The sequence below is a fragment of the Kryptolebias marmoratus genome, linkage group LG1, assembly GCF_001649575.2.
Source record: "Kryptolebias marmoratus isolate JLee-2015 linkage group LG1, ASM164957v2, whole genome shotgun sequence".
In the NCBI taxonomy this organism is placed as follows: domain Eukaryota; kingdom Metazoa; phylum Chordata; class Actinopteri; order Cyprinodontiformes; family Rivulidae; genus Kryptolebias; species Kryptolebias marmoratus.
Window position 1 is genome coordinate 23,518,731 of NC_051430.1, and position 19,211 is coordinate 23,537,941.

Here is a 19,211-nt window from a genome sequence, read left to right on the forward strand (position 1 = left end):
TTATAAGAAAAACAAAGAGGAACAGTCTGATCTGGTGGACAGAAAAGGTTTGAACCTTCTTTTATTAAATCATCTTTGGTCTGACAAACAAATTGAGCTTTTTTTTATCATTTTTATTGGACAGGAGAACAGAAATCTGCTTCTGTTTAAAGCAAGTAAGTTTGATTAAACTGGACGAATGAGACTGCTGTGTTGGTTTTTACCAAATCTGCAGGTTTAATCACTTTTCTGTCAAATACCTGCACTGTCCCAGTTTAATAACTTATTTGATCTGCAGTTACCGCCCACAGAGTAAAGACGTACAAGGTGAGTCATGGTTTGGCCTAAGATGTGAGTCGTCTCCTCTGTGTGTGTTAGTCATGTACAAATAAATTACAGCTAATGACAAGTGTCAGTTTTCTGTGAAAGATTAAAGATATGTAAAGACTTTGCGCATTTATTTCCAATTCTCTCAGTTTATTTCACTGAACAGCTTCCTACTGAAGTGTGAAAAGAAACAAATGCAACAGCGGCTCATTTTCCATGATTCTTTTATTACATCGGTACATCTGTCCTGTAAATATTGCAACAATTTACCTTAGAAAATAAAATTTTTCTGATTTATTTCACATTTTAAAGATTGGGGGAGGAAAAAAAAAGGGGGACAAAAGGAGTAAAGGTGAGGATTTTATTTAGACTTGCTGATTTTATGCAACTTGACACAAATGAGATTCTAAAGAAATGAACAGTATTTGGTTTAAAAAAAACAAACAAAAATCAATCATTTTATTCTCCAGTTTCTGCAGGAGTACATACTACTGGCATATATAGAAGAGATTTTACTCCAGGTCCTGCAGGAGCGCACAGGACTCCTGGTTTGTAAAGAAAAATCAAGAATATATCTGTCTTTTGATCAGTTTAAACTCCTAAATATGAACATATTTCATAAATATACCAGTTTGTACAGAGTAATAATCATAAAGTGGCTTTTATTGATTACCAACATTTATCTACAGCTAGTTGTGATTAAAAGAAGCTTAGCTTGTGGGTCTATGAACAAACTGCATTAAACCTGCTTCTTTTAAAGCTTTTCCTTCTGTTCGTGTCCGTTTCCTTACAGCAGCACAAAAAGCTTCTACCGGCGCTGAGCGAAATCCATTTAATCCGCTATCGGACCCTCTGCAGGAGCCCGTTCCTTATTCAAGTGGAGGATGCATCATATCACGCATCAGCCAAGACCTTATTATCCAAGAATGCGCTGAAGGCGACGTGCTGCGTTTAGACGATTAACAAAAAAAAGACTGACAACTGATTTAACAAAGCAAAACGATGAAAGCAACTAAGGCAAACGATATTGTTTCCATGGCAGTTGTCAATAATGGTCCAAAAAAAGAAAATCTGTTACAGGAATAAAACAGAACTCCCATTAAAACACGTTTAACGTTCCCACTTTGACCCCGTTTCATTGTCAACTGCAATAAGTTCTGCTACATATTTCAGTCAGGAAGGGTTTTATCTACAAACGCTTTGTTAAATTAAAGTTACTTTTCGCAGCTGAACATCAATACTAACCCAAACACGGTGCCTGGTTGGCAGAAGGAGTTGCACACATTAAGGACACTTAATGATGATAATAATACTTCTGGTTAAATTTATATTGGGAGAAACAAACTGTGGAACTTTAATCACTAAAGAGGCCGACTGCTGTACCGCCACCCTGCCTATTATAGGTCGATACTTTACACTACATGTACTTTAGCTTCATTTAGCTGATGTGCAAATACATTAAGAACCGGCGCGAAGTCCTACCACCTCGGTTCAGGGAAATATTTGCTTTCTGGCAGAGATAAAAGAGAGAGTCAACACTGCTCTTCTGTGCTACAGTCAGTCTGCCCGGCTCGGTCCAGTCAGGCAGCATCTCTCCAGCTCACAAATGACACTTCATAGTTTGATTTTGTTTGTGCAAAAGTAAAAAAAAACCCAACCCTGCTGGTACAGGCTGGCGGATCTGAGAGCCGCTTTCATCTTGTGAGAGTTTGTGAAGCGCAGTGACGCTAGCCTCGTACAGCAGTGTTGGCGTTTCATCCTGCATCTCTATCAGAAAGCGATAAAAAAACATTTCCTGAAATGGCAAACTGCTGCTTTTGATATGACAGATGTGTTTATTTCTCTCCCCTCCCCACCGCCCAACTTTATTCGGCTGATTCTGCGTCCAAGTCCAGTTGGAGAGGAGCTCCAGAAGTTAAACATGAAACTGAAATCTGTTTCTTCTTAGTGAGGATCGTGACAAACAGACGGGCCCTCTGCCTCTCCAACCAGCTGGTGTCGTCTGCGTCAGAGTCCTCGTGACTGGACGTGATGTGCTTTGCTGTGCTGCGTTTTAAATCAGTCCCCTGCACGACACGCGTCCAGCAGCGAGTCCAGAAAAACCTCTGATTAATATAAATACACTGAACGAGAAAAACATTTCTGCAACTTCTAACTTCGTCTGCAGCTTTGCTTCCTGTGCAAAAGAGAAAAAAAAGGGAAGAAGAAGCCTTTCCATGTGCTGTTTGCTGGACACTGAACTGGCAGTTTGAAGCGGAGAAACTCCAGCTGAGTTTGTTTTATTTCAGTTTATTTTGATTGAGCGTGCTCTCAGACCTTACCCTGTGCTCACGTTAGTTACAGTTTTGTAAAAAGTTCCTGTGCTTGGGTTCACATTTCATTAAAAAAAAAAGAAAAAAATAATCGCAGTAGATCGTTTTACTACAGAACTCCTGGTTCAGACAAGCTCTCACTCTGTCAAAGACGGAAAATCCTATAAGGAGTTCTCGTTTCACTGATGAAGGCGGTCTTTAAACCTCACACCGCGCTCCGGCGTTGCCTTTCTTTCCTCAGCGGCGCAGGGAGCTTCGCTTCCTTCAGCCGAGCAGCTCAACGCCACCCGTCCGCCTAGATGAAAAACTTGACGTCCCTCTTGCTGCCGTCGCCGCTGTCCACGGCGGCGAAGCGGTTGGGAAGGAGCCTCATCTTCATGGTGCCGTCGGCGCCGCAGGAGAAGACGTGGTTGGCCGGCCCCACCTCGACCTGCATCACGCCTGTCCCGAGGTTCCTGAACAGCGACTGGCGCGCGTGCTCGTTCAGGAAGGTGTAGAGGAGACACTGAGTGGTGAGGCTCCACACCTGACGGTCAGGGGAAGAGCAACAAAAGAACGCTTAGAAACTACAGGAACAGATTCATTTTCACTGTAATAATAAAAGTAGATGATGTGAACTGCAGTTTGGCTCAAGCAGCTGAAAACTCTCCTCACTGTGAAACCAGCAGCTCCTGCTTGTGTAACCTTTGATAAATGGTACAATGCTCTGCTATTTTTAGCCCTGCCAGCAGCATGACTGAGGGCTGGATGTTGATCTGTATATCAGCCGTTTTCACCACTTTAGTCCACACTAAAACGCCTCCACAACCACTGGATGAGTCCAAGACAGTTCTTCTTTCCCACTGTCACAAACCTCAGGCACACTCCGCTTCCAATCAGGACGACCATTAATTCAAAGATTTTATCCTTCAGTCTCCATTTAGATCAAAGATTCAACACACGAGGCTCTACAGTAAATGCGTCACACAGCATTGTTTAAGCATTAAACTCTGCATCTATCTGGAGTGTGTAAGTTAAAAAAAGGAGAAAGTGTTTGTATTTAGAAGAGCCTTCAAAGCCTTTCCAAGGTAGACGGAGGTCCTCCTGCGCGAATAACCCTCAGTAGCCGTTCTCGGCGTCATTGTGGAACCAAAAATAAAAGCTGTCTCGTGTGAGAACGCCTCAGGCTGTTGTTGTTTTGACGGTCATGAAATAGATGCGGTGAGGAGAGATATCATCACGGTAAATCTACAGGAGCGACAACCAGGCTGACCAAATTAGATAAGATACAGAAAGATTGGACCTCGATGAATCCGAGGTTTCCTTAGACAGCCTGCCAGTTGTGCTGCCTTATATTAGGACTGGATTAAAATTCACGTTAGGCACCATGTGTTTATGCTCTGCAGAACATCTGAGCAGCGTGATGGACTCTCACACACCTTGATGCCCACAGCTGCTTCAGATGACAGTTACTGAGACATTAAAACACGTCAGAATGACAGAAGAAGAGTGGGTTCAGAGTCTCTCAGCCCATGAAGCATTATCAAGTTTTCAGATAACTAATATACAATTAATGACTTCAGATGAGTAACAAAGCTTTGAAGGGTATTTTTTGTTGTTGTTGTTGGCAGCAGACTGAAAGTCATTTGAATTCGAAGCAGATGTGCTCTACAGAAGCGTAACAACAGCTTCATCTGTGGAGTGACAGCTCTGTGATCAGCACCAACAGATTCAAGTCGCAAAGATTAAAGACCCGCTCCTTCTGGAAACACGTCGACTGAAGCCCCCTGCAGCCCCTTCATTCAGAACAATCCCCTCTGACTTTTTAAAATTTTTTTATTTTAGTGTCAACCATTTTCACCTTCCACATTATTCTCCATCAGTCTCTGTTGTTGTGAGCAGGTGGTTTATCATCAGCTGACTCTGATGGGGCTCGCTGCCCCTGCAGATAAACACCACAGTCGTCTGATTGTTGACTTGGAGGAGAGCCAGACAGTCCTACCTGTGTGCCCGACGCCCTGCAGGTCTGTTCTTTCAGGGACTTTGTGCAGAACTAATAACTTTCTAAAGGAAATCTTTTGTTGCTCAAGATGACGGCTAACTTGTATGCGATATCACCAGCCAGCAGTGCAAATGTTCCAACCTGGTGGATCGAACGAAAGCCAGTCAGAATACCTTAATGTTGCCCTCAGCCGAGCCGCTGATGAAGCAGTCCTCCGTTGGATCGACCGCCAGCGCCTTGACCGGCGAGTCGTGGGCCTGAAAGCTCTGCCGCTGGTTCCGCTGGGGAAGCTCCAGGATGGTGATCCAGCCTTTCCTCCCGCCGGTGATGAGGAGCTGCTGCCTCGGGGCCATCGACAGCACGGTGGCGCCGGTCTCGTGGCAAAAGAACGCTGCACGACGGAGAGAGAGAGAGAGAGAGAGAGAGAGAGAGAGAGAGAGAGAGAGAGAGAGAGAGAGAGAGAGAGAGAGAGAGAGAGAGAGAGAGAGAGAGATCTCAGTTAGACGTATTAATGATCGAGGCAGGAACATGGAACAAGATCTATGACACACTTTAAAAAGTAGAACCAAATCAAAGTTGCTCAACTTTTGTTTTAGATGATTTTTGAGGCATTTATTAAACTTAATATTTATTCTGGAAAGTTCAACTTTAAACTTCTGTTAACATATATTTATTTTAATAACGAGACCCATTTCTTACATTTACAGTTAAATACTTGATTTTCAGTCAGTGTTTAGTCCACTTTTGAAAGACCAAGAGCAAAAATTTACTGTGTATATAAAAACTGTACACATTTTGCTGGTGTTCCTAACGGGTTTAAGGTCTTATTCATACAGATATAAGTCTTATTTACCACAACATGAAGTTGATTAAAGCTGAACTATCCTCTGACTGAAACGTTGGAGCAACATACGACAAATGATCAATTTTAAATGAAGCTGGGTTCACAAAGTGTTTTCTAATGTGAATTAAAACAATAACTATGTTCTTATTTTATATATATTTAATTCAAAAGGGCTTCTGCTTGTTTGAGCAAATTATTTCTGGAACTCTTTCAGATAAAAGATGAAAGATCTGCGTAGAAACTAAAGAAAGCTGCAGATTCTTTTAAAGATGCAGTTTTAAATAAATCAACTTATTGTGTGAGGTCTCACCGTGAACAAGGCTGTTTGCAGGAGTGACTAAAGTGTCCCACAGACACACGTTCCTGTGGAGGCAAAAACAAACAAACAAAGAGTCCATTTCCCAATCATGGGACCTGTCATTGTGTTTATCCGCAACAAATCAATGAATCGGACTAAAATAAACTCGGCTCAATGTGATGTACCTGTTATCTGTTGAGAGGCCTGCAGTGGAAATGAGAGACGAGGAGCCCACGAAGATGAAATCATGAGCGGTTTTGTTGTGACAGTGCAAAGTCTGGTAGACGGAAAGGCAGAAAGCAGTCGGTGAAAAGCGACGAAGGGATAAAATCGGTAAAACGGGGATGACAGAAACTAAGAGGAGATTAAATCAACCGTTACCAGATATGGTTTGGATGCATTCCCGCTTGTGTTGGTCTGCCAGAGGCTCAAACTTCCATCAGCATCTACAATCCCAAACTACGGAGAACATGCAGACAGAAAGTATCAGACTCTGCTGGAGCTGAGCAAGAATCCCCGTCGGCTGCTGAGAACCACCGCTCCCTTCAGGTGATTTGGATTTAGCTAAAAAAATGACCGACCTAACATTGAGTAAACCCTTTGTTCTCTCAGTTCAGGGAGCGGGTAAAACCATTTGAAGTTTTTGTGAAGAGCTAAGAATCTGAACGTGAACAACAGATTCTTTGGGGCCATGATGTTAGCGGCGTGGGGCCTCTCTGAACTGTGGCTTGCTTTACACAAACACCACCAGAACGTTATCTTCCCTGCGCTTTGGGCCATTTTTAGGCAGGTTTTTCAAGGTCCACAGCTGCTCTGCTGCTGCAGGGATGTGCTGCTGCCATGGGGTGTGTTTGGTCTTCAGAAATATTTATTTAGGTAGGTGGCAAGAGTCACATTAAATCCATGTGAATGACAGGAGGCAAGTACTTCCAGCACAGCTTTGCATATTAATAGCATGAGCAATTTTACTCAATTTACCTAAAAGATTAGAATAAAGCAGCTGAGGTGTCCAAGTCCTGCTTAAATGACTTCAATTAAGTGTTCTGCCCCAATTTTGACTGCATTTCTTTTTTTTTTTTTCTTCAAAGCATATTTCACTGTTTTTTGGCCAGAACAGGACGTCGAGATAGTACTGGCACAGGAGAGGTACCATCTGAGAAAATTATTAGCTGGAGGCGAGCGCTGCAGTTCAAGATGCTGGCTTCATTCAGCTCGGTAACAATGCGTCCTGAAGATGAACTCCCCACTGCGGCGTGCGCCTGAATGGCACATTTCTGACAGGAAATCTGAAAATGCTTCTAAAAGTGAGAGGCTCGCATCGCCTGAGTGTACAGTACGTCTGACGGTGGCGTCCACTCTTCCAGGACACCCAGAGAACAGAGTGGGTTTTATCACCTTGTTTCCTTGGTGGTTGAATCGGATCCTGGTGACTCTGGAGTTGCCCGGACTTCTGAAGCAGATGATCTGCTGCGAGTGACCCCACTCAAACATCCTCACGCTGCCATCTTGAGCTCCTGTCAGGTCTGACAAACAGCAAGAACAAAAAAAAATAAAATAAAATAACCCCAACACAACTTATTTTCAGGTACGTCTCAGTTGGCGCTCAGGTCCCAACATGAGCTTTAGTTTGTTGCCCCCAAATCATCCTCTGTATAATTGATAAAAGGAAACTCTTCATTTAAACACGCTTCAAGAGGCGCCCTTTCGACATGCTGAGAGTTATACTACCCAAACTCCTCCTGGATTTGCACTTTTACAGAGAAATACAAGACTGTAGCAAGAGAGCTCACTTCTTCTTTTTTTTTTTTAAGATCAGCAGTACAGGGAACAAAAGAAAGAGAGACAGGAAGGAAAAAAAAAACATTTTCAGTTGCTGAATACTTAAAGAGAAACTTTCTGGGTGATGTAATCATCCCCGAAGGCTGTTAGTACAAGAAGATGGTGTCTGGATAGCACTTTTAAAGAGGCGGTGGCTCGTCTTATGTGCTGACAGCCATCAGAGCTGTACTTACAGTACGGAAGTGTGGGATGGGAGGTCATTCTTCGCACATTGTTGATATTTCTCTTGATCATCTGGGGAAAAGGAAAGTGAGGAGTAGGAGGAGAAGCATTTTTTATTGAGAAAACAACTATTATTTGAATAAAAAAGTGCTTTTTTGAAATCGGAAAAAAGGGGGACAGCTGAACAGCTCTGACAGAATCTGTTAGAGCAAACCTCTTTGCTTTACTGCGTCAGATAAACAACTCATTTAATTTATATTATCAGCACCCTCAAACCTTTAGGGTTATTGTTGAGAATGAAACTAAACTGGTGAATGACTCTGGACTAGATAAGACCTGAAAATCTGAAAACCCGTCACAGAAAGGTTTACGTCACATTTCCATTGTTACTGCAAAATAAAGACTTCCTGTTCTGGTAAACTAATTCTCTTTTTAAACATATTTATAATTCAGCATTTTTTTTTGTTGCTCTCAATGCAGTTCATTAGCCACCATTCAATATCGTTTTTAAGCCACAGCATAAACAGATGACTGTTTTAATACAACGTGACATAAAATCACTTTAATATATTGTAATTCAGTCACTATTTTCCATTTTTCATTTTGACCGTTGACCCAGAAAAGCTCATATTACCCACAGCGTCAGCTCAAAGTTTTATTCACCATTTTCAAAACGTTTTTCTCCTCCAAGCTTCAGGAAACTTTTTGGCGAAGCCAAATTAAATTAATCTCCCACCTGGCTGCAAATGCCAAGTTTCTCTGCTCAGAAAAGAAAAAAAATGCTTTCACAGAGTTTTCTATTAAAAAAAACGCTGCAGATTTGAGGCCAGTTTCTCACATGCAGGCAACGTTTAAGTTCCTTTGTAAATCAATGAGGGGAACTAATGTTAGCAGCCACGATGCTTTTGGCAAACTGGGCGCAGACAAAGATGAATTATTAATGCAACTTATTTGAACTGCTTTGAGGATTTCGCTTTGAGTACAAAGAAGGGCCGATGCGGAGCAAAAAGACAACATCAATTATTTCCAGAAGAGCAGCAGAGAGAGCATTATCCATGTAAAGTTGTGGCTTCTTCACGGTGCGCGAGCAAACGCAGCCGCAGTGTTAGCTTTTGGCCAGGCATGGTGGGAAAGTGAAAGCATTTCAGTAAATATTCAGCTCCTAACAGATTTACAGCGTTATCGTGCCATCTCATTGATACGATGCACATCAGCGTCACATTCATGGTGTTAAAAACAAATGACTAGAAAACTAAAATGACTAAACGTTTAACACATCTGCTCAAATCAGACTCATTCATTAGTGAAAATAACATTAGTATATTAGTATTAACCTGTTTATTTAAGCCCTTTAGGTAAAACTTGTTGTAACAGCGCCTGGAGAGGTTTTTGGTGCGAATTCACCAAAACAACTGCGTCTAAATTTGTTGACCATGTAAAAACGGAGATTTGCAGCATACCACTGAAGCCCCCCTGCCGGTCTGCTGCCCTCCGAGCCAGGGCACGTTGATGGGCGTGCCCGGGCTGCTGTGGGTGTACGGCGTGGTGCCGTGGAGCGACGCAAAATCGTCGCGTGCGTGGACCACCAAGAAGTCATCGCCACTAAAACTAAAGAGTGGAAAAAAAAAATAAAAAATCAGACGCAGATAATCAAAAAACCCTCAGTGAAAAGTTCACAGCCTGGTATATAAATCCAGCAACAGTTTAAATGTGGAGAAGCAACTAAATAAAAGAGTTCACGTTCCTCACTTCACGCAAAGAAACCTCTAATCTTCATATGAGCAAACATTCAGAGGATTAATCCCACTCTAAATTAATCTAACATGGTTGTTTTAAAATAAAACATCTGTGCTTTGAGAGCCTGTAAGCAAGGAAGGTAACAATTAAAAATACATTAATATACCTTGCACTACATTAACACAAACAGTGTAAAAGCGTATAAACCATCCGTACAGCCATTAATAAACCAAATCACGTCGCTCCACGCTCGCTCGCAATTGAGATCAATTAGCGTTAGAGTGAAAAGGTGAGCTGATATTAATTATCGGTGAACTCAAGAGGTCTCATTAAGTTCGGGATGAATATGCAAATGCACCCGACACGCAGGCTGCTCTCTCACCTTTTGGTTTCAGTCTCATCATCATCGATCCACGTCAGGATCTGCGTGGCCAAGATGGATGACACATCCAGCTCCTGGATGTCGTGGGTGGAGGCCATGACTAAACAGTTACGGTTTGCCTGGGAAACAAAGACGACCAGTGAGGAAGGACGGAGACATCGGACAGAGGAGAGAGGAGAGATGGAACACAATCTTCATCAAATCCATTTTACATCTACTAATCAGGTCCACTGACACCCCTTCCTGTTCTACAAACAAATAAGTCAGAAGGATGTCATGTCTTGTGTACACTGGGAGAAGCTGTGCCACAATAACTTCACAATGAAATAATAAATATATATATATTTAAACCCAGATGTGTCTTCTTGTCTTGAAATGCCACATCTGCCTCTTTCAAGCACTCAAACTACCCAACTGTAGCGGACTTTAGCTTGAAGCATATTTCAGTATGGTACCTAAAGTGAAGTTTGTGTCTAAACAAGTGGAAAAATATGACTTCTTCCAGGATACATTCTGCAATTGATAATAAAATTACCCAACCGTTTGCTTTTAAAAACAGTTTGACGGTTAGTTGATTTTAATCTCATTGAACATCAGCAGAAGTAAAAAGCTGAATCCAAGCGATGCCGACACAGTCCAGGACTTGTCTGATTTTCAGACGCAGCAGCAGGAGGACAGGACGCGATGCAGGAAGCGTGGTGCCAATCGAAACAATTCTACTTTCAACATTCAAGGAAATTTATTGTCATTCTTATTTTTCTTACATTATTATTGCTTTTATAGTCATTCTTCATTCTTTGCCATAATTAAAAATGAATTTAAAATTTAGAATTTTAATACACAAATAAAATCTTCTGTATATTTGGCCAAGAAAAATGGGCTCAAATTCCTTCATCAACACACCTACATATCACCTTCTTCACACAGTAACGTGAACCTTTATTGTGTGTTTCTGGCCTTCTTTTAGTCCCACATTCAGACTCCATTTAGTCGTTTTTAGTCATCAACTCCTGTGAGAAATGTCTAAAAATACACACATCTGCATCTGTATCCTTTGTGGGTTTGTCACTACAACACTGACTACAACAACTTTTCAAATGTTTTGAAAGAAAATATCCAAAAGGCAAAAAGCATCACATAATATTTGTGTCAAAAATCAGTGGGGAACTTCAGAAAAGAATGGTTAAAGGCAAAGTGTTAAGAAAACAATAGTTTTTCTAAGTTATTTCAGCTTCTTTGATTGTAGTTTTTCATTATATACAAGCATTATTGACTATTTTGGACTCCAGTATAAAAAAAATGGGAGTTAAAACTGAATTAATAACTGAGCAAATATAATCTGATTTGATACATTAAAAGTTTCAATGGGGGGAAAAAAGCCCCTGCCATAAAGTATTTTGCGTTTTTCAGTGACTTCTCTGTTAAAGGTTTTACCTTGTTGATCGCAAAGGCTGTGATGATGTCAGATTCCTTGTGGATGATGCGCGCTTTGCCTCCAGGGCAGCCCAGATCTGACTCAGTCTGTGGCGAGAAACAAACACACACACACACACACACACACACACACACACACACACCATGGAGATTTAATAATTACAACAGAAACACTGACAAACGTTTCCTGCAGACATAGAACTGTCACATAATCCCCGTTTCACTTCTTTTAAACTACAGAAGACATAAGAGAGCTGAACAAATTAATTGTCAAGACATCTTCAATAAAAGATATTTGTCAAGCTAATTCTATAAGCTGTGTAGCTTATGGTCCTGTAGAAGAGGCGGTTAAGTTGCATCAGGCCTCACCGTTAACCACACAGACCAATATAAATAACTTAGCACCAACAGATCTGCACAAAACCCCCAGAGCAGTGAGAAAAATGGTAGCATGCAGACACTGAATCACAGAGATCCTGTGGGATGCTTACAGCCCCACAGGCTCCTGCTGTGGCTCTGCAGATCAGATGGAAAAGTTAGAATTTGATGCCAAAGTTACTTAAGATTGAAACACTCCTCAGTCCATTCAGTCAGAAGGAAAAGACCACGTCTTTTTCCATCAGAAAGACAGCAGGAAAATAAAACTTGACTTGCAGAAATCTAAATATGGTGTTTTGTCATTTGCACTAGCACATAATCCCTGTAGGTTGCAGATTCCCTGTGACAGTGTTGGGCCCATTAATGTGAAGCTGTTCAGCTTCATAGCCTGTTCTCTGAGAGACTGGGTTAATTACCACTGAGCTAAATGGAGTACCTATAATGTGGCAGCTCTCACAGCGAGAGCCAGAAGATTAGAAAACTTCCATACAGCATCAGTGTGCAGCGTAATTTAAGATTTATGGCTCACGTTCACATGAATATTTTGACTGCTGAATGTAAGCTTAATAGCAAACCCTGACGGGAACTTACTGAAAATAACATGTTCTGTAAGTCTGTCAAGATTTCAACTTATCATTTATGACTGGATTTAAACAGGTCACTTTGCCACCTAAATGGAGATGACAATTACATGGAACACGGTGTGCATATTCCCTCGTAGAAGGGATAGTTTGTACAATATAATAGGCTGAAGTGATTTATGTTACATAAAGGTGCCATGTACATGCATTAAGTAAACAGCTGAATACAATTTCCTGATCGATCTACGAAAAAAAATCTCATTAAAAAACCATTTTGCTCTGCAAACTGCAAAGCTTGTGAGCCATTTTTCGAGGCCCCATAAAAGACAGTAAAGTCTAACAAAAACCTGCAGAGCAAACAACCTTCACAGCTGCAGAGAGGATGTCTCTTGAAGCAAAAAGCATGCTATTACTTATAAAAACAACTGTCAGGTTTACTATCACTCAGGAGCAGTCGGTGTCACCTCTGTCACTCAGAGGGACTAGATTATTTGAAAACTTAAAGAACAAGTTCACATTATTGACAACTTTTAACATTAATCAGATTTCAGTTGGTCAGATATAGTAGGAGAGACTGAGGTTTGACACAGAGCACATCCCACTCCAACACCATAAAAGCAATAATTAATGTTAAGCAGCAGTACCTGATGGTTTCCTGTCTCTTCCATCCCTGAATATTTCATACTGTCAGTCTGGTCCTCAACCGACTTTAGTCATTTGAGGGGAGATGAAGCAGCAAACGGTAGACCCACACACACACACAGAAAACACACAAGGACCAGAGATAAAACCATGCAGACACACAGAGATTGATTTACTGTGATGTTAATAACACAATGTGTAATTACTTGAACCAAAATGAAATCATCTACATGCAGCTAGAGGACATATAAACAACGATTGGCATGCAGGACCAAAAACAAAAAAAAAGCACAAATGCTGGAATGTAAAAAGAAATAATGATGCAGTTTAAATCATTAGATTAGAGCTAAATAGTTAAAGGTTTTATTTAGTGACAGTTAATTTATGAGGTTGGATGAAGAAGGCTGGCAGATGGTGAAAGGGATGTACCTGATTTGTGCTTGGTTTCTTGATGAAGATGTTTCTGATGAAAGTCTCCTGAACTTCTTCCTGCTTGACCAAATATTGCCATAAACGTTTCACCGGCAGTGCTGAATAGTGGTTACTTCTGGAGAAGAAAAAAACAGTAATAAGAGTAATTATTGCTTTGCTGTGTATTAACAATAAACATCTAAGACTTATTAAAAGTGGATCTTTTAGGCAAAGAGCATAAAAAAGTCTTAGCTGTCATCCAAAAACACCACAGTACAGGTAAAATAAAACACCACACGGGTCAGTCTGCACAAGGATAAAACTAGGATCTCTGTAAATATTTCAGACATTCAAGGCAACTTTCTGAAACACATTTTAGCAGCATAGTGCTGAAGTATATCTGCAGAACAGACAGAATAAATGTGAGATTTCGAACTTAATTAAAACCTATGAGTAAGTCTGAATCATTATAATCTAAACAACATTATTAAATGCATTTTTTCTGGGCTATTAAGAAGAAAAATCACTTTGAAATTTCCTGTTCTTTCATTAAATTTGCTTATTGCTTAAGTGGTTAATTAGCCCCGCATTTCTAAAAATGACAAAATATAAATATTAACCTGTAACAATTGTTTTAGTACAATACTGAATTAAATCTTAACAAATTACACAATCAAACCCAGTTCTGGTCAGAAAAGCTCATTGTTTAGGTGGAGGAAAACATTTCCACCAACAAGTTATTTCGAGCTGCATGAAACAAGGCAAAGTGTCTTCTAAATGATGGATAGATTATTTTTTTACCCCCATTAGAATAAACAGAATCAGGACTTGTTGAAAATCAGACTACATGGTTATATTTTATAGAGCCACAACACCCGAGCATGATTTTGTTCTTTAAAGCCCTCTGTGTTTGTTCATATGAATCTAAGATGGTACCTGAATGGGGTGTTGGACGGCTCCAGTAGAGCTTTGTGTCTGAGCAGGGCGGGTCCAGGTGTGGCCTCATCCTGAAGGTAAGTTGAGATGTACTTAGCAGGGGGGCCGCCAAAGATCTCCAGCCTTTTCTGCAGTACCTGCTCCCAGCATTGCAGCGTCTTCAGGACAGAGTGACACAAAGGCGATGCCACAGGCAAATCTAGTTTAAAAAGAAGGAAACAACGAAGGTGCAGAAAAAGTGAGGCACTAGCTGAGACAGGCAGGACTTCTGTGCGGCGTGTTGTAGTGATTACCTAACAGATCGTATCCTGCCATTGGGTAAAAAGACTTGAGGTTGACCAACACCAGCTGAACCATGGCCAGACGCATTAAACACCAGCTTGGAAGAAAAGAAATCATGACAAATCAGCATGGAGTTTTGAGGGGGAGGACACCATCCTGCGTTCAGACGGAGCATGAAGCAGAATATTAAAGCATCACGAGTGAAAAGAAGTATAGAGAAAAACAGAAGGAGCTGTGAACACATTCAGGAATTTTTATTACGAACATGTTGCTGGAGGATAAGATGAGTCACTGTAAGCAGAAACGTTCACTCAGGGCTGTGCTACCTGTATGAATTGTGGTTTGAATGCTCTCTTTGCAGGGAGTTGAGGTCAAACACGTCCTCAGATTCATCCTCGTCGTCGTCTTCGTCTTGGCTGTCCTGGCTCTGCTCAGAGTCGTAATCGATTCTGTTTTCTGATGGCGGCAACGCAGGCTGGGAGGCAAACGATCGAAGCAACAATGAAGAGGATCAAAATGTGACATATTAACAAATCCATGCTAAATATGTACTAATATTTCAACAGAAATTCAATCTAGCCAAGCCAAAATGATGAAAAATAATACGTGAATCTTTGTCTATTGTTAGTAATACTGTGGATTACCTTAGCAATAAAAAAATCCCAAATGCTCAGCTCTGGAGGGACAAATTGCTCTTTGAAGATGGAGGCAGCTTCCTGTTCCACAACAGGGCCGTGTTTAGGACTGGATGGCCCCTCCCGCTCTATCCCAGACTCTTCCCTGGATCCGCTGCGTGATGAAAGAAGCCTGAATCGTTTGGATTTCCTGTCTGATCCAGCTGGCGAGGCTGAGGAGACGAGAGATAAGGTTAAATGTGTTAAAAGGAAAAAAAAGAATAAAAGACAACCTAAAAGATTTCACTAAACTTGATAATATTTAGCTACGAGGATGCCTCTAAAGGAGAACATCCCTGACAGTCAGAAAATTAGACCTAACAAAACAATCACTTGATGGGGGTGTTCTTGCTGGACTGCTGGGTTTATCCATGAGAGCGATGCGGGCGCCTCCTCCGAACACCGTCATCCAGAGTTTGCTGTTGAGCGGGTGAGCCACGATGCGAAACAGCTCGTTGCTGGAGTGAGTGGCCATGCCGTGAACAAACAGGCTGAGGAAGACGGCAGTCAGGATCTCGCAGAGCAGCACAGCCAAGCCCGGCTGCGTCTCCTCGCCTGCTGAGCTCAACAGACGAAAGAGAGAGGCAATACCTGGAGAGAGAGGGCGAAGTCAAAGAGGGGTGAAGGAAAACTAAATGACAGCAGAATTTAAAGAAGCACCTCAAGCGTCCTTTTAAAGTAAATGACCAAATAAAGCGCACTTGCTCAGTAAATACATATAATGTCTTAACAACAACTACACTATTATGACAGCGGTTTTAACAATTATCACAAGAATCACTTATTTTTTTTATTTTTGGTCTTAAGAGTCCACCCGGTACTTTATGCCCACAGCCCTGACCTCAGTCTTGAGATTTAGTGAATTAGTTTAGCTTTTAACCTGCATGTTTTGACCCTAATTGGCTAGTTTCTCAGATGGTCACACACTCGTTTAAGTGTCCATCCTAATGTATATTAATGCTTTTATCAGGGAGCCTAGAGTCACCACTTATTGTTCAGCTTCTTTACCCAGAAGAAAGGAGACCTTTTAATGATTTTAAATAAGTTTGTCCTCTAAATATACAGTAGTAGATATTATAATTAAAACCAGAAATGGAAAACGATGAATAACTTTTGTTAAGTAGCAACATTCTGTTAATATTACTAACAAATCATCTGTTAAATGTTTGTAAATTAAAACTATCAAATGCTTAATCCTAATAAAAAACCATAAAACTGCAACAATAAGAGCGTGTTAGAAAGAATAACATAAACAGTCAATATATTGAAACATCACTAACTGAATTATTAGCCTTAATGTTTACTGAAGAAGTCAGGGAGAGGAAATGTGATGAATAAATTAAGAGATTAAAACTTCAGTGACAGTTTGTGGTCTCTGATGAGAAATCAAATTCGTAAGTTGGCCGGTTTACCAACTTACTGTCTTCTGTTTGCAAACGCACAAAATGTGTAAATGTCTTATAAGTCCTAATTGTGTCACGAGAAATAACACTTTATCTTTGCTCATGTGGGGTGGGGAAGCTTGAACAGCGCTGTTATTAATTTCCCTAATGAAGCAATTTGTATGATTGCTCTCACAAGCATTGTATATTAAAATTGTCTACAAGATCCACAGATCATTCCTACTGAACGTTCTGATACTGAAAAACAAACTGTTTATCGTGTCACAGAGCGAAAATGGGACACAAAATGAATAATAACAAACATCAAAAATGGTCCACAACAAAATTCACACTTAAAAGAATTACATAAAAACTGATCAGATAACCTACCTACAAAATAACGGATACTCTACAGTAGCATAAGGTACCAAATATGTTTAGTTTTTTGTATTTATTTCTGTATTTTTAAAAGACAAAACATATTAAACATTAAGTGTTTACATGTACAGAAGGAACAAATGTGTAACAGCCTCAATAAAAAAAGAAGGCGAGTACTGAGGTAGAATAATTGTTTACACTCAAAAGCGGTTTTAAATCAACCTTTCAGCTGGTGAACTTACCCGGCCACTGAGCAGGCGAGGTGTTCGGCTGCACGGCCTCACCCATGCTGACAGTTTTAAGCGGCTGCTTCTGAGACAGCAAAACACTCTGATACACAGTTCCTGTGAAGTGGTTCACGTGGCTGTGGGAGAAACAGGCCACACAACGTCAGGAGGAAAAACTCAAAGCAGCGTTTATATTCGACGGGAACTGCTGCACTGAAAAAAAAAAAAAGGGAGAAATTTCACGTCTGGGTAAGTTGGTGTAAATACGGTTAAAAATGTGTCGCTTAATGTTTTAATCTGGCTTTAAACTCTGGGTTGTTTCAAAGAAAAAAAGATGCTTTTAGGATGTGTTCTGTTGAGACATGAAAAGATAATGTGATGCATTTCAGGTTAGCTGCTTTCTATGATGGTTGGTAGCAGAAAAAAAGCTTCAATACAGTGGAAGTATTTATAATACTTAAACAGAAGCTGGAAAGCGTATGTCACCAGGGAGTCTATTAAGGTTTTAACAAACAGTAGGTCCTTTCTTTTTTTTTTAAGCAGGAGCCTGATTACATTTAAATTAAAAGGAATAAAAAAAAATCTAAAGTATCATCAATCAGAGGGAGCTGCAGCCACCATTCATGAAGTCTTCCTCACAGCAGATGCCATCCAAAAAGCCACAAACATGTGCAGACACTACCCTTTACAGCCTCGATTTGGATTCATAGCCTCTCTGGGTAATTTAGATCTGACCCCAATAAATCAAATTAAACTGAACTTGAGAACAGCGATAGAAAAACACACAAAAAATGATGAAAAATACCCAAAAATTCAAACCTTCTGGAGCATCACACCATGATTCTCTATGATTATTACCGTAAAAAGACATTAATTAAGTTTAAACGTGCCAATTTAGTTATACTGTTTACCTACCAAACAGCATGTGGAAAAAAAGGTTGTGTTTATAAGTCAGAATGTGTTAAGTAATGTTTATTTATTCATTTATTCTTCTGACAGAATACTAAATATGGCATCTCTTAGGTAGAAAAAAACCAAACAAAAACAGACTCAACAATTTTAGGTATTTTTTTAGCTGATCAAGCAAAGTCAGTTCTAAAATTGCAGAACTGTTGATTGAAGTTTATGGAACTAGCCTTTCTAATTACTGTGTAGGTTTTTAATAAGCAAAGATTTTTTATCATTTTAGCTTTGAATCCACATGGAAACTGTGTTTTAGAAGCTCCTAAACTGCATTTTTTGAAACCAGTTTCCACAACCTATCAGAAAGAGCCATAGCAACAGTACAGGCCAAATGGATTATATATATATATATATATATATATATATATAAATGAAAATAAAAATCTCAAACACGCGCAATGATCTAAAGTCTAACCCTGACTGTGTTCTTGTCAAACTGACAAACTTGTGATACATCAGAGTCTTAAATAAACAATATTCCTCCTCCCTTCTGAAAGAACCAAAAACCTAATTAGGCATTTGCAATAAGAATGACAAACAGCATCCTGGCAGCTTTCATAATTCATATTCAATATAATCAAAACAGATAAGTGCCTGTCGCAGTCCTGGTAAACAAAACCTCAATTTTCTCAGCCTTTAAATCAACGTATGGCAGCACTTTAGAAAAGCAGAACAAAGCAGAGAAAAATCTAATCTTAATGAGTTTTCCACTTTGGGTAAATATCTAGCGCTTGATCTAAACAATTTGTGCGTTATTTTCTTATTATCTTTGTTGGTCGTTATTGTGTTTCCTGAACACTGGAAGTCTGAACTCACACACACCGGATGAAATGACACGAGTCAACGTTTTTCCCTTTATTTTGACTTTAATAGCAACAAGAATAAAATCCAATTACTATTGACAGTTTAATTATTTGTTCTTTTTTAGTAACTGTTAAATAACTTTTGTTTAAAAATGTGCTGCATGTCCAATAGGAAATTCAAGCACTTTGAGCAAAAAGACGTCACCGATGAGCTAAAACCTTTTCAAAAAGAGCTGCATAAGCCCGAGTTCCCATATTG

The 19,211-nt window shown here is 40.2% G+C and overlaps 1 protein-coding gene across 3 annotated transcripts in view; it reads right to left on the reverse strand.

Annotated features, from left to right (window-relative positions):
- Positions 1–513: 513 nt before the first annotated feature.
- LOC108233702 (dmX-like protein 1) overlaps positions 514–19,211 on the reverse strand; it is a 47,576-nt gene continuing 28,878 nt past the window's right edge. For 2 of the 3 annotated variants that reach the window (XM_017412302.3, XM_017412301.3), the window contains exons 34-51: positions 17,202–17,323; positions 15,533–15,790; positions 15,170–15,372; positions 14,852–15,000; positions 14,537–14,622; positions 14,244–14,442; positions 13,326–13,443; positions 12,899–12,961; positions 11,296–11,382; positions 9,862–9,980; positions 9,203–9,350; positions 7,754–7,814; positions 7,137–7,264; positions 6,123–6,200; positions 5,927–6,018; positions 5,754–5,806; positions 4,773–4,990; positions 514–3,144 (exon numbers count right to left, since the gene is read on the reverse strand). In XM_017412302.3, the coding sequence (XP_017267791.1) occupies positions 2,914–3,144; positions 4,773–4,990; positions 5,754–5,806; positions 5,927–6,018; positions 6,123–6,200; positions 7,137–7,264; positions 7,754–7,814; positions 9,203–9,350; positions 9,862–9,980; positions 11,296–11,382; positions 12,899–12,961; positions 13,326–13,443; positions 14,244–14,442; positions 14,537–14,622; positions 14,852–15,000; positions 15,170–15,372; positions 15,533–15,790; positions 17,202–17,323 (2,413 nt within the window). In that variant the 3' untranslated portion in view covers positions 514–2,913. The remainder of the gene's footprint in view (positions 3,145–4,772; positions 4,991–5,753; positions 5,807–5,926; positions 6,019–6,122; positions 6,201–7,136; positions 7,265–7,753; positions 7,815–9,202; positions 9,351–9,861; positions 9,981–11,295; positions 11,383–12,898; positions 12,962–13,325; positions 13,444–14,243; positions 14,443–14,536; positions 14,623–14,851; positions 15,001–15,169; positions 15,373–15,532; positions 15,791–17,201; positions 17,324–19,211) is intronic. The other variant, XM_017412303.3, reaches the window with a different exon arrangement.